Source organism: Colias philodice, chromosome 8, assembly GCF_061535455.1.
Source record: "Colias philodice isolate Cphi_HAF_F1 chromosome 8, ilColPhil1 Martin Lab GWU primary, whole genome shotgun sequence".
Taxonomy (NCBI): Eukaryota; Metazoa; Arthropoda; class Insecta; order Lepidoptera; family Pieridae; genus Colias; species Colias philodice.
The window spans coordinates 2944535-2960323 of NC_143093.1; the positions used below are offsets into that span (position 1 = coordinate 2944535).

Here is a 15789-nt window from a genome sequence, read left to right on the forward strand (position 1 = left end):
ATTGTACGAATCAGAATAAGGGTGCTTTTCCACTAATAATATAAATAATAATGTGTGAGGAATGTATTTGTAAATAACCAATCATATCGCTTAATTTAGTTTAAAGCGATACTATTGGTTATTTAAAAGCACAATAATTCATATTTATTTATTCTATCAAATGTCCACTTACCCGCAGATTCCAAAGCGTAATCCACCAATCCCGTCTTATCAGCGTCATATATCTGCAGCATGCTGGACACGAGCCGGCGTATCTCTTCCATGTCCACTGACCCCGGGTCTCCCGCGCCCCCCGGAGCAGATACCTCTACCCTGGCCACATATTCCTTCACCTTCTCTACTATTAATTCCATCTGTTTCTTCTCTACAGATAATAAGTATTCCTGGATCATCCGCCGTATATCGTCCTCGCTCAACTCCGGTTTCCACGAATTTATCAATCTTTCGTGTATCTCCTGACTCAGCAGTTGCATCTCGTCCTTCGAAATGTAATTCCTGTCGAAATGTTCCTTCAGTTTGCTGGCAATAGCTTCACTATTATCGTTAACGCTTAAAATCTGAATCAAGTTTTGTTGCAGATGCTTGAACGAGTACTGCTCGATTTGCGCCTCTAAGTTGTCCAATTTCGATAATTTGTTATCGAACAGTGTCAATCGGTTGTCGACTTTTATGGCCCAGTTTTCTAAGGCTTCCACTCGTTTAGTCAAATCCGAATCTTGAAGGATCACCGGTGGCTTGTATGTATCGATTATTTCTCTTTTCGGTAATGACTCTTTTTGGTCCGCGTAGTTGTAATCTGTAAAATAAAGCAAACGTTTAATAATCTGTACGCGCTCTGTCCTTCCCCACATGTGATACAAGAAGTTATAGCGAGTTTCGTTCAGGGAAGGACAGAGATTGAGATTTTATATAAATAAAATGTTTAAAACTCACCTAAAAGAGCGTCGAACGAGCACTTTGTATAGGTGACGTTTATACCTCTATCCTTCCCTGGCGGTAAGGTGTGTTCAGGGAAGAATTATGTGGGAAGGGGGAGGGATGAAAACACATGTTACATGAAAGAAAATATATAATTCAATCAATTTTAACCCAGCATTAGTACAATTAAATTATAATCAAATATATTTTAAATAAATTATTACTTAATCACTAAAGCGAAACTGAATTAAACATCGAAGTTATGATCATTGCGATAAATCCCAAGTAAAATAATTGAAATTAAATCAACGACAACAAATAATAAATAATTAAATAGAAATAAAAATAAAGATACTTTGTGACATTTTCATAAATAATTTCACTTATCAATAACAGGTACTGATGAAAAAAAGCAAGATGTTGTAATAACCATTCCGTACACGTTACAACACGAACCGTTTTACAATATACATCTTAGAATTGCCAAGAAAACTGTATAATTATATAAATTTATAATTATTTTTCCATTTTTTAATTAAAATTTTTCCGATGAAAAGTTAACCTTAAATAAACAGTTTCAATAATACGACTAGTAAATTAGTTTCCGATTAGTAAACCGATTAAAAACAATTCAAAATATGGCCACGTCATGTTTTAGATTAGGTACATAGAGTTCACTTTCATATTTTTATTTACGTTCTTCTAATAATACCCATTCCCTTAATCAAATCTTAATTAAAAGCCTCAACCAAATTCAAAACAGCGTAGATAAAAATATAAAAGTTATTTAAAGCATTAAAGGCATAACGTAAAATAAATAATTCAATATTAATTAAAAATAGTAATTATGTTTCTTCGGAGGGTAATACATTGTAAATAATGAACTTTGTAACATCTGAACCACTATTAAAATATTATAATATGTAACATATAGTTTTGTTAACTATATAAAGCACTAAAAAACTATATAAAAGACCAAAAGGTGAAATTTCACCAAGATTATTCTTGTATTTTATGTTAAAATAAAATAAACTCGATCCTCTTAGGGCAAAAGCAACCACTGGTACATGATTATTGTTTACATATTTATTAAAACTGTCTATTGCATGTTAATTAAAAAAGTAAGCAATAGCAAGCATTAAGTAGTGTAAATAGATGCATGTATGTATGTCTGAAAATATAATCTCAAATGATAGCATCCAACATCTCATCCCATATCTATAAATACAAGATGTAAAATTTACTTTACATATTATTTTGATATGGAGAATTATTAACGGGAATAACTATTAACTTACTAAGTACACAAGAGATTAAAATTATCGTTTAAAAAATAGTTTTATATAGGTACTTGTTAAAATTATTTACCACAATGTAAATATCGAACATAATAAACAAATTATTTGTTAAAAAAATACAATAATATTAATCACTTTAAATACTATTTTTAAGCGAAAACTATACTTAAACTTATTGTTGTAGTAAACTGAGTATAATGTCGCAAATACTTCCCTCATAAAAGAAGACGAATATTTACAAACCGATTGTGAAGTTGATAGTTAATATTTTCACGTTAGTTAAGTGTAATACAATTATTATCGCTTTTGAAGTGTTTTTCCAACGAATAAATAATAACATTATTATTTAAAATATATCTAATGTGTACTTTTCTAATCAAAAGAAAAATACAGTACATATAATCTATGATTATTTAAAATCAATCTGTTTCATATACGAAACTAAATTCTACATGATACACAACCCCTAATTAATGAACACGTCTATTTGCTTATCACAACTCAATTCACTACAACAATCACATCACGACACTGGCATTACTGGCAATATACGCAATCATCAAAAAACACCGCTCCAAAACCGTCGTATCTCCTCCCAACAGCTCTGAGCGACAATTTCTATATAATCAGACGCATCTGCCATTCTATTCTGTACCACTTCCTTGTACACTGTATACCGCTTCGATACTTCGGCCAAATTAGCTACTGGCATCGTTATATTGATGTCTGGCATCGTCAGATTGATGGTTGGCAATGTGATATTCGGAAGCGAAGGAAGGCTGATGTTCTGCAGTTTGGTCGCGGTAAACTCGGACAAATCTAGATAGAAATTTGTAAAGTTTGGCATAGCCAGATGATCCAAGTTTTCGTATGTGTAGTGCACTGAAAGGAATTGGTATGAATGGTAATGCTTTGATATATACATATTGGACAAATACAATAGCTTTATAAATAAAAAATAAATTGTGAGTTCGTATCAATATTTAAACATAGAAAAAAACATTACACTTTCTATAATTACAGGGCTAAATTTATTAAGGTTCAATAAGTTATAATTTAATCATCAAATGTAACTTTCTCAAAATTCCATTTTGATTAAATGAATTGAAAAGAAATTTTGCACATAGGTATGGTGCATCATATCTTATGTATTTAAAAAAATGAGTCTATATAATTTTACATACTTAGGCTACAGAAAATAAACTTTAATTAATAAAAACGTGATAATAATAAACTTACATCCATATCCGAAGGCGGGTAGAAGCAGCAATAATGCGAGCGGCCACCAGTTTCGTTTAGCACCCACTGCTGCCTTTTGATAACTCCCTACAGAGTACTTCTCAGATACGATTTCTTTACTGGGTGATATCTGTTCAAATACAAATAAGACTTTCAATACATACTTACTCATATGTATAAAAAAGCTATCTTCTATAGGAAAAAAAAATGTTACAAATCCTAATAATATAAATATTAATAGCAAATTTTATTTTGATGTATAAAAACGTTTTTTATGTATATGATAATAACAAACTATTTTCTTGAACTTTATCCACTATTTTTATAAGGAATTAAACTGTGTGAAAGCAAACCATAACCAAGCAAAATTAACACGTTCACTGTGCAGTTATGATGAAAGAGACTAATCTCTCTTAACCCTTTAAGTGCAAACGAAAATTGTAGATACTATGTTGCGTTACGTATAAAAATGATATATGAATGTTCTATGAAAATATTGTCACATACATGATACAAACGATAATTCAATTCGTTTTTCTTAGCAATAAATAATGTCCACTTACAGTTTCAGTAACGGTGGTCACAGTAGTGGTGATGACAGTTTGTATGATAGAGTAAATCCAGTAGAACGGAGCAGCCATCGCGCTCGCTGAACGAGACAGGATACTCGCTGGAAATATAGTGACATATTAAAAATAAGGGAAAAATATATGTGGTGCAAAAATCACAATTGTTTTTAACTTTGTAAGTGGGGAAAGCTTTTAAACCTTTTTTTTCATTGTTTATTATATAATTTCAAGTTTCAACACGTTTTTTTTTGGATATGGAATCCAAAAGAATTAAATATTAGTCAGCATAAATAAGTATAAAAAACCTAATTGGCCAAGGGATAAAATGATACACTTTATACCCATTGTATACAAATGTACCTAAAATCAATTAACAATTAACTAACTATTGTTTGCCCTAACAATTTCTAAAGTCTCGGGTATATTACCATAATACTTATTTACACAAAATCTCACCTTTAGCGGGCCGTCTCTCAGTGTACGGGTATCTGTGCGATGGCCCCACCACCTTCCTGTACGCATTCCGAGTGCTGGTGGTCACAGCGGTTATGAAGCTGGCCAGCAGCTGTGTGATCCACCACCGCTCGTCCGTCTGTTTGTATGCACCGTTGCGTGCGTATGTGCCCTCGTCGTCTGAACTTTCTATTGACTGGAAATAATAACACAAAAATTAGAAATTCTGTTGGTGAAATGCTAATCCCAAAGTAGTCAGGATATTTTATAAAAAAAAAGACGTGTGGCACTCGGGGACTGCCGCGGTAAAGCTATTTGTATGCTATGCCTTCAAGCCACACCTCCGTGCCCGTCGGAGTGGGGAGCGTGAGGTTTTTTCGTTACGGAATTTCTGGATTCGGTCCCCGCGCTCAAGGCCCGCGATAGAAGCTATGCAATAGCTTAAAACTATTTCAATATCGGTTTCAAACAATATTGCTGATACGGTCACAAATTTTATTAAAAATTTCATGACTAAGTATAATAAAATTTTGGCTGCCACCATAATTTTTGTTTTATGTATGTGAGGTATAAGTATATTTGCATTAATCGCATGTCACAGCTACATTTGGGTCTAATCCACCGTTATGCCTTCCAAACTGTTTCCTAATAATGGTGACCGTCAGACTTGACTTTATTATTACTAAATGATACAGGGACTTGTTAAATTATTGCTGAGAACTCATTTCAAGTCATTACTTAATAGAAACGGTAGACCAAGAAGTTCATAATTTAAAATTTCCCTCCACTAACCGTGAACCGCTTCCTAGTGGTGGTGCTGGTCCAGTGTGCGGCGCTGTACTGGTCGGGCTCGTCGCGCGCGCTGGGCCCGTGCGCGCGGAACTGCGACAGCGAGCGGCGCGACATGTTCGGCACCGCCACCTGCCCGGGCGCGAGCTCCACGCGGTCGCGGGACAGCGGCGAGTATGTGTAGTCGGTTTTCGGATATTTGCTGGAAGTTTGCGTGTTTTGTTATTATTATAATATACTAAATTAGGTAAGGAAATTAAAAATTATTAGGAAGGTTTTAGTATAAAATAAATCTTAATATATATAAATCTCGTGTCACAATGTTTGTCCTCAATGGACTTCTAAACCACTTAACCGATTATAATAAAATTCGCACACCATGTGCAGTTCGATCCAACTTGAGAGATAGGATAGTTTAAACATGTAGATTGTGGGTACCATGGGCGAAGCCGGGGCGGACCGCTAGTTATATACTAAATCCTTACGCTTGAATCACTCTATCTATTAAAAAAACCACATCAATATCTTTGCGTAGTTTTAAAGATTAAAGCATATTATATAGAGAGAAAGCGATATTGTTTTATACTATGTAATGATAATGATATTGTGTTTTGTGCAAAGAATTGATATTTTAAATAATACATAGATGGGAATATATTTTGTTTTCTTATAACCCATCTGAAATGATAGGAGTGTGGGGATTCGTTCCGTTTCTCAAAAGTGAAGTCTGTTTGCCTTTGGGTATAGGACAAAGCAAAATGCATCAGTTTCATTGATCGATTTTCATTACGGACATGTAGATGATCAGCCTTCTATATTCTGTCAGATCGAAATAGGTAGTCGGATTCATTGGTTTTTTTCCCTGATGACTCGTTATGTCACGACTCACTCACGATACATGAGAAAGTTTTGGTTACGAAAGAAGCGTGTCATTTTCTATGGAAGCGTTCCTTCCGCTATAAAATTACGACAGTAATAACTCAGTGTTTAAGTAGGTGCAACATGATTTACAACTCATACTTGGTTTCGATCGTAACATTTTTTCTACGGAACATTTATATCGGTTTCTTATGGTACAAAAATATTACAGGTAAACAGCTTAGAAATTATATGTAAAAGAGTAATCAATACTATCATACCTCAGAATATGAACATAACATAGATTAGTTATACCATCATTAACATAAAGGGCTAAACTGTACATTATACATTGGGCGTGGAGTTGAGAGTCACACACACTATAAAGTACAGTTTAACCACATAAAACATTAAACAGCCTAAGAAAGATTCAAGTTCATTTTATAAATTAACTTCACGTTTTCACTTGATTACTTACAGGACATAAACAAACACAACTGTCCAAAAGAAAATGTAACATTCAATCACTTTATGGTGAACTTTAAGAACTTATTACGAAGCTTTCATTCTTAGATAGTGCTTATAAAATAACCAGTTTAGATATTACGCAAAGCGCTAAGAGTGCAACTAAAATCAAGTATTCTAGATACTGCATTTGAGCTGAAGTTAGACGAACACTATTTAGTTGTAAAAATATTTCGGTACACTCACACCGTTTGACATTTGCAAAGCTAACAAATATAGCACCGTGTTTATTATCAGCTCACTTGTAAACAATAGAATCCTCTCACTTTCATTAGTTAATTACACTTTAATGGTAAACTAGGGTGTACATTGTACATGCAGACTTTCCGTGTTGATCGTTGAAATTTTTGATAAATTTTCTTCTATCAAAGATTTGTATTTGAAGGTATAATAAATTAAACTCCCAAGAAAAACATCGAATTTGGTATAGATGATGTGTACACCAAGGTGAGCAGCTATATATTTTACAAGTACGTAAAATCATATTTTACGATGTCATGAGACCTTGTATTTGATATTAAAATGTAAGGAATAAACACATATCCTCAAAGATATAAAGAGTATAGAGGTTGATAACAAATCCTTAGATTCACGAATAACAATTCAATAGAATGTCGGTTAGAATTACTAAAATGAAAATATAAACAAACCTTACTGTTACAACTTCTTCTACAGTCTCAACGTCAACCATTCGTATTACGCCTTCCATTGTTAAAACATTAAAATATTTATCAAATTAATTTAAATTTCGAACACTTCTTACATATTTATTCACTGGTCATTGATTGTCAATAACGGTCTAATTTTTTTTTTCATTCTACCCTCATATTTGATGAGAAAATGTTACGGATTAAAGATACAGATTAAAAAATAATTAATTAAGAGAAAGAACTTGTAAGGTGCTGGTGGTGGTGTCTGTTTTTGATTACAATAAATTTTTGTAGAAATAATATTGATCCTAAGTTTTTTATTTGTTTTATTATTTCATGGTATCAATAAATAAATAATAATGGTAAATATTTATTTTACCGAGAAGTGCGAAAAGGGTTTAACAAGAATTACTTTAAATAGTTTCTGGGTTAGTTACATTGAATTAAATTGTTGCGTTACTTTTCTGAGAACTTAAGCGTCTTCAATTTAATAGTAAAAGATATGACTCATTAGAGTCAAAGTTTGATAAATTAGAGACAAAAGCATCCCTAAAAAGGACAATGCTATAATATTATTGAGTTATTTCTATTTATCCACAGATCCACTAAACGTTATTCGTACAAACATTCCAATGTATTTAGTGGTCTCAATTCTCATGTAGAAAAACTTCATTATTGTGCGCATTTCGTAAAAAGTTATTATTGAAAATCGAGCACGCTTCCGCACGAATTAGGTCACGGTTACAGCACCACACCCTACCAGAAATGCGACTCGTAATGTATTTTAAGTTTTAACTTCATACTAGCATCGCCAGGTGCTCGAAATTAGAAATTTAACGGTTCCGAGCATTCAGCAATTCTACATTAAATTTTTTTTTTTTTTTTTTATATAAGAGGAGGCAACAGAGCAGACGCGTCACCTGATGTTAAGTGCACCGCGTCGCCCATAGGCACCAGCAATGCCGGGGACATTGTTAGTGCGTTGCCGACCTTTAAGGTAGGAGTACGCTCTTTTCTTGAAGGTCCCTAAGTCGTAACCGTTTGGAAACACCGCATGAGGAAGTTCGTTCCATAAACTCGTTGTGCGCGGAAAGAAGCTTCTTTTGAAGCGCGCAGTTGTCGATCGCCAGGAGTCAAGGTGGTGTGGGTGGTATCTGAGTTTGTGGCGTGCAGTACGGTGATGGAACTCAGCGGCAGGTATTGTTCCAAACAGCTCCTCAGAGCACTCCCCATTGTAGATGCGATAGAAAACACACAGTGAAGCGACGTCTCTTCGCAGCGCTAAAGTATCAAGCCGATCAGTAAGACTTGGCTCGTTAACGAGTCGTACTGCTCTCCTTTGAATACGGTCAAATGGAAGGAGGTGTTGTTGAGGTGCCCCGGCCCAGATGTGGGAGCAGTATTCCATGTGCGGCCTAACTTGCGCCTTATAAAGCATATAGTCCATTGAATAAAAAGTTCTAGAGTGCGTGAGTTAGTAACGTAAGATGTTTCTTCGGAAACATGTCAAGAGTCCCTAGGTAATAAACATACTAAAACCCCGGGCCACTAGGTGGAGCCCCGGAGTGGGGGGAGGGGGGAAATGGGTCCATTTTTTCATTTTTCGCTTAAATCTCAAAAACGGTACTTGTTAGAGAAAAACTTTCAAGGAAAAGTTGAAAGGCCATAAAATTATCTACAAGTTGTACCTGAATCATTTTTTCCTATACCCTACCGTTTCTGAGTTATACGCGGTAAAACATGATTTTGGCTCAAACAATTTCCACATCAATCGATCAAAAAATATTTCTTTCTTCCAAAAAACTCAAATGTGCAACTTGTGACCGGTACTGATAGATTGCTCTTAATTAGGTCTATAATTGGTAAAATAAACAAATTCCTCCATGGAAGCCTTTAGGAGGAATCGATTGTCAAAATATTATATTATGGTAGTTTTAGTTACTGAACTTGATCTTTTTATTTTTTTCTTCCAAAAAACTCAAAAGTGCAACTTGTGACCGGTACAGATAGATTGCTCATAATTGGGTCTATCATTGATAAAAATACCAGATTCCACCACGGAGGCGTTTACGGGGAATTGAATTTTATTAGGGTAGTTACGATACTTGAACTTTTTATTTTTTTTCTCCAAAAAAACTCAAAAGTGCAACTTGTGACCGATACTGATAGATTGCTCTTAATTAGGTCTATAATTGGTAAAATAAACACATTCCTCCATGGAAGCCTTTAGGAGGAATCGATTGTCAAAATACTATATTAGGGTAGTTTGAGTTACTGAACTTGATCTTTTTATTTTTTTCTTCCAAAAAACTCAAAAGTGCAACTTGTAACCGGTACTGTTAGATTGCTCTTAATTAGGTCTATTATTGGTAAAATAAACACATTCCTCCATGGAAGCCTTTAGGAGGAATCGATTGTCAAAATAATATATTAGGGTAGTTTGAGTTACTGAACTTGATCTTTTTATTTTTTTCTTCCAAAAAACTCAAAAGTGCAACTTGTGACCGGTACAGATAGATTGCTCATAATAAGGTCTATCATTGATAAAAATACTAGATTCCACCACGGAGGCGTTTACGGGGAATTGAATTTTATTAGGGTAGATACGATACTTGAACTTTTTATTTTTTTCTTCCAAAAAAACTCAAAAGTGCAACTTGTGACCGGTACCGATAGATTGCTCATAATTAGGTCTATCATTGATAAAAAAACCAGATTCCACCATGGAGGCGTTTAGGAGGTATTGAATTTTATTAGGGTAGTTACGATACATGAACTTTTTAACTAACTACCCTAATAAAATTCAATTCCCCGTAAACGCCTCCATGGTGGAATCTGGTATTTTTATAAATGATAGACCTAATTATGAGCAATCTATCTGTACCGGTCACAAGTTGCACTTTTGAGCTTTTTGGAAGAAAAAAAATAAAAAGTTCATGTATCGTAACTACCCTGATAAAATTCAATTCCCCGTAAACGCCTCCGTGGTGGAATGTGGTATTTTTAGCAATGATAGACCTAATTATGAGCATTCTATCTATACCGGTCACAAGTTGCACTTTTGAGTTTTTTGGAAGAAAAAAATAAAAAGATCAAGTTCAGTAACTCAAACTGCCCTAATATAATATTTTGACAATCGATTCCTCCTAAAGGCTTCCATGGAGGAATGTGTTTATTTTACCAATTATAGACCTAATTAAGAGCAATCTATCAGTACTGGTCACAAGTTGCACATTTGAGTTTTTTGGAAGAAAGAAATATTTTTTGATCGATTGATGTGGAAATTGTTTGAGCCAAAATCATGTTTTACTGCGTATAACTCAGAAACGGTAGGATATAGGAAAAAATGATTCAGGTACAACTTGTAGATAATTTTATGGCCTTTCAACTTTTCCTTGAAAGTTTTTCTATAACATGTACCGTTTTTGAGATTTAAGCGAAAAATGAAAAAATGGACCCATTTCCCCCCTCCCCCCACTCCGGGGCTCCTCCTAGTGGCCCGGGGTTTTAGTATGTTTATTACCTAGGGACTCTTGACATGTTTCCGAAGAAACATCTTACGTTACTAACTCACGCACTCTAGACCCCCCTTGGAGGGACTCATTCAATGGACTAATAAGGCGGTGGTGCGACGTGAAATACTGCCCCGCTCGACAGAGCACACCAAGTTTCTGTGAAGCCAATTTGGCCTTTCCTTCCAAATGACAGGAGAACTGTACGCTACTCGAGATTTCGAGACCAAGAATACCGATGCTGGCTGTGGCAGAGAGAGGAATACCCTGAAAACGAGGAGTTACGACAAAGGGAAGCTTTTTTGCGGTGAACGCGCAGACCTGTGTCTTCTTGGGGTTGAATTGGACTAAGTTACGTCGGCCCCAGTTAGATACCTCTTCTAAGGAGGTTTCTATTGAAGACACGAGGTTGTTCCGGCACTCAATGACGCGGTCCTGAGAAATATTGCTGTGGCCGGTGTATATTGTATCACCAGTACTGTCGTCTGCATAGCAATGAATGCTGCCGTCTAGCAGCATATCATTGATATGCAGAAGAAACAGTGTGGGAGACAGAACGCAGCCTTGTGGGACACCAGCATTCACAGGCTTAGGATCGGAGCATGAACCGTCGACTACGACACTCATGCTACGCTCTGTGAGAAAACTGGCAACCCACTGGCAAAATTTCTCAGGAAGCCCATAGGAAGGAAGCTTCGCAAGAAGCGCTTTGTGCCATACCCGATCGAAAGCTTTCGCTATGTCCAAGCTGACGGCTAAGCCTTCCCCCTTGCTCTCAATCGCTGACGCCCAGCGGTGAGTCAAATATACAAGAAGATCGCCAGCTGACCGGCCACGACGGAAACCGTACTGTCGGTCACTAATCAGCTGGCGCTCTTCCAGATATTTGAGCACCTGGCGATTGATAATGGTTTCCATTATCTTGGAGAGCAAGGAAGTGATGGCTATGGGTCGATAGTTGGACGGATCCGAGCGATCGCCTTTTTTCGGGATGGGATGTACTAAAGCTGTCTTCCATGTGTTCGGGACGACGCCTGTGGAATAGGAGTGCTGGAAAAGTCGCGTGAGAACCGGCGCCAACTCAGGTGCACACATCTTCAACACAACAGGAGGAATACCGTCGGGTCCACTCGACTTGTGGATGTCTAGAGCGAAAAGTGCTTTACGCACAGCGCTCTGGGTGAAACGGATGTCCGGCATAGAGCCCTCAAACCGTGGGATGGTAGGTGGTGATTTTCCCATGTCATCCAAAGTCGAGTTAGCGGCGAAAAGGGAGCTAAGAAGATCAGCTTTCTCTTTCGCCGTGTGGGCCAACAAGTCATTCTCCATGCGTAGAGATGGCAATGACGGCCGACAAAAGTTTCCTTGCACAGCTTTGGCGAGTGCCCAAAAGGCTCGTGTTCCCGAAGGAAGTCGGGCGAGTTTCTCGCCAAGCTTTGCAATATGCTCAGACTTAGCTCTTGCAATAGCTCTTTTGAAGGACCTAGAGGCCGAGTTTTGTTCTCTCTTAAGAGTACGGGCGTCTGGATCACTAGACACAAGCGCATTGGCCCAGGCTTGGTAACAATCCTGTTTTCGGCGTGATGCCGTTTTACAAGAGTGACCAAACCAGGGCTGGGACTTGCCACCGATGGGAACAACGGAGTTTGGAATAAACAATTCCATTCCCTGAAGTATCACATCAGCAACAGAGTCAGCACAGATGCTAGGATCTTCTGCCGAGAAACAAACACGGCCCCAGGGATAAGATGAAAAGAAGGTGCGCATCTCGTCCCAGTCTGCTGACTTGTAGTGCCAAACGCGACGGCGGCCACTATTCAGTAGCCGTGAAAGGCGCAAGATTGGCACTTCACTCCGTACGAGGCAGTGGTCAGAGGAGCCTAAAGGGGCATCAACATTGACCTGATAGCCATCCGGATGGGAAGTCAGCAGAAATTCCAACAGGGAAGGCATATGGTCCCCAACATCGGGAATTCGCGTGGGCGATGCTACCAGTTGGGTAAGACCATAGGCAAGAGCAAGGTCGTAAACAGATTTCCCTGCGTGGTCTGTTGTGCGAGACTTGAGCCATTCTACATGGTGCGCATTGAAGTCACCAAGGACCACGATTTCCGCTGAAGGAATCTGATTGAGCATATTGTCAGCCGTCAATTGTATGTGATCGATGAGTCGGTCGGTTTCGTCGTTACCGCTATGGGATCTGTATAGGCACGCATAGACGCGAGGGTGGTCGTCGCAGTCCACACGTAACCAAAGGATGGATAGATCCCTACCTTCAAGACAAGCGAGGCGTCGAAAGCAGATATCATTCCGAATGAAGGCGCAGACACCAGCGCGAGGAATAAAATTGTGCTCCAGGGTAAATCCTGGGTAATTCAGATAGGATGTGTCGGAGGGGGAAGATATCTGCGTTTCGGTTAAGAAGAGCAAGGCCGGCTTCGCCGTCTCAAGGTGGTAATGGACGGCATTGATGTTCGAGTGTAAGCCCCTAATGTTGCAGAAATTCACGCAGTGCGTGGAAGGGGATGTGCTGAGCTTTTTGCTCTTGTTGCCTCGGATTTGAGAAACGAGCGGGATTTTGCCCACCCCAGAATACGCAGGGCAGCCTGAACAAAGATGCTCAGGGAGGGATTCTCCAGCACCGACAGTGTTGGTACCCTCCTGGGGTAATAGTTCTTTAAATTCCGCTGCCATAGTTTTAAAGGGGAAGGGGGGGGGATTGGGCATCCGGTGTGACCCACTCACCTATGCGAAACGCTAAGATAGCTTTACGCCGGTTTCCCGTGGGTTAGTGGTACCGCCCCGGTTGGACTACAGCCCAGTTCATGCTGCATACGATTTTCGAGAGAATATCTTACGCAGCTGTAGTCCTACCACTCTAAAATGTCGCCAGAGCCTCGTCCGTTGATCGGCAGGGTGCACCACGAGCAGGTGAGGTTGGCTTTGGCCGTTGGATGGTATACGGCCATTACACCCCAACATTAAATTATGGATACATACGATTTATGCATTCTTGGGATACGTAGAGGAAATACTGATATATGAAAATATGAATGAGGAGATGACGTTCTATAATTTGTGAAGATTACTTTTTTGTCTCAATTTTTAGAATAATGTCTCAGAAGGAAATCAAGGACATTTATTTGATGGTTGGATCTTGTTTTCGGGATAAATGCGATAATAATATGAAAAAACGTGGTAGTAGTTACCAAATTATAATTTACGTCAGATTCAATCCATTTTTACCCCGCCTAGATAACATGTATATTTTTGTATTCAATTAGACATCTTGAAATATTAGGCCTTATTACTATTTGCTAAAAAGATAATGCCACAAAATGATTTCTGGTTCAGACCACCGGCCAATTCCTACAAATTAATGCAATATATTTTCAACCAGGGTTCAAATTTTGTCATGCCTGTAGGAGTAATTTCTATTGTACTTATATTTCCAAAAAAAAAATTGCCAAAAAATATCATATGTCTTGTTGCAATACTACTGCTCATAATTACACTAACAAAAACAAAAGACGGGTTGCACTCCGGGAGTGCCGGCAGAAGTGAAAACTTGTTTATTAACGTTGAGCATGTTTGATATTTTGGAATGCTATCCGTCTTACGCTTTTTCGATCAGGTCACGTGTCCTGACGCGAGTTAAAGATTTTATACCCATTACAGAAAAAGTGCTCAACGCCGATAAAGAAGTTTTCACCTCAATAATAATAGTTAAAAAAAAACTAAAAAAACACGCTTTTTATAGAAACCGAACTAAAAAATGGAATAATTTTATCAAATTAGTGTATTGTCATCGGTCCTCAATAAATCTACAAAGTTTGAACGAAATCTGGCCGTTTAAAGTGGGTCAAAATCGCGCCCAAAGAAGTCGGTTACAAACAAACAAACATACAGGTGAAGCTAATATAAAGCGTGTAAAAATACTCACTTCCAATACTCTCCCGCCATCTTATACAGTTTGTATGGCAGGTGCTCACAGTCGGGGTTGCGGTCGAGCAGCGCGCTCGCGTCCGCCAGCGCCTGCTCCGCGAACGAGCTGTCTGTGGAGCACGCGCTGTACGCGGGGCTGCTGTAGCGGGTCGACCTGACCACAATAATATATTTATACTAGCTGTTCTGGCAAATGTTGTTCTGCCTTACTCTTAGGGGTACGAAAGATAGATGTTGTCCGATTCTTAGACCTACCCGATATGCGCATAAAATTTCATGAGAATCGGTCCAGCTGTTTCGGAGAAGTTTAACTTTTTCCTTAATTTTTTAAATTATAATTGTACAAGAAAACTACATTATAATTTATACCATCGCTTTTTGATAAACGTTTCCTTTACAATAATATCGTTTCAGGAACAACCTGCCTGTTAAAAAAGATAAGGTAATAATAAATTAAGATGAGATTTTGTGTTTACTACACAAAACTAAACGATACTCACATTGTACGATACAATTTTGAAATGTTGCCAAATGATTTAATATTTAATTACTATCAGCTTTTGGCAAACTTTCAGACGTTTTACTTTTAAAATTACAACCATGACTAGCTCCCTTCATAGGTTACAACTTCTTTGTGAGCTGTCTCATTGTTTTGGAACCAGTTTCTGGACACCCTTAAATTTGTGGCAGCTGGAGATCAAGACAGCAGATGCTGGGTGTTAATTGAAGCAGTTTAGTCTTCATTTCGTATTGGGACATTCTTATGTTTTTAAGCACCCGTTTTTGAAGGTCGCTGGGTATTGGAATGGCTACATAGTTTATGTTTTTCAGAGGCATATGCGGACGTATCCCTAGACATTTTGGCACCTGTTGGTGCAAAAGCGACTCACCTGTCTCGCGTCACATTATGCGTGTGTATGGGGCTGAGCGTGACGTCAGCGAGCGTGCTGTAGTGCCGTGAACTCGACACGCTCTCATACTGGCTGTTGATCTCGTTCTGCCAAACGATAAGAGTATTAGACCGATAGTAAAA

The 15789-nt window shown here is 37.9% G+C and overlaps 1 protein-coding gene across 1 annotated transcript in view; it reads right to left on the reverse strand.

The window, feature by feature from the left end:
• LOC149486391 (klaroid protein-like) overlaps positions 1-15789 on the reverse strand; it is a 29861-nt gene that overhangs the window by 5316 nt on the left and 8756 nt on the right. The window contains exons 3-9 of the mRNA XM_089697995.1: positions 15647-15753; positions 14755-14910; positions 5270-5468; positions 4481-4673; positions 4019-4125; positions 3456-3585; positions 173-796 (exon numbers count right to left, since the gene is read on the reverse strand). Of these exons, the coding sequence (XP_089554121.1) occupies positions 173-796; positions 3456-3585; positions 4019-4125; positions 4481-4673; positions 5270-5468; positions 14755-14910; positions 15647-15753 (1516 nt within the window). The remainder of the gene's footprint in view (positions 1-172; positions 797-3455; positions 3586-4018; positions 4126-4480; positions 4674-5269; positions 5469-14754; positions 14911-15646; positions 15754-15789) is intronic.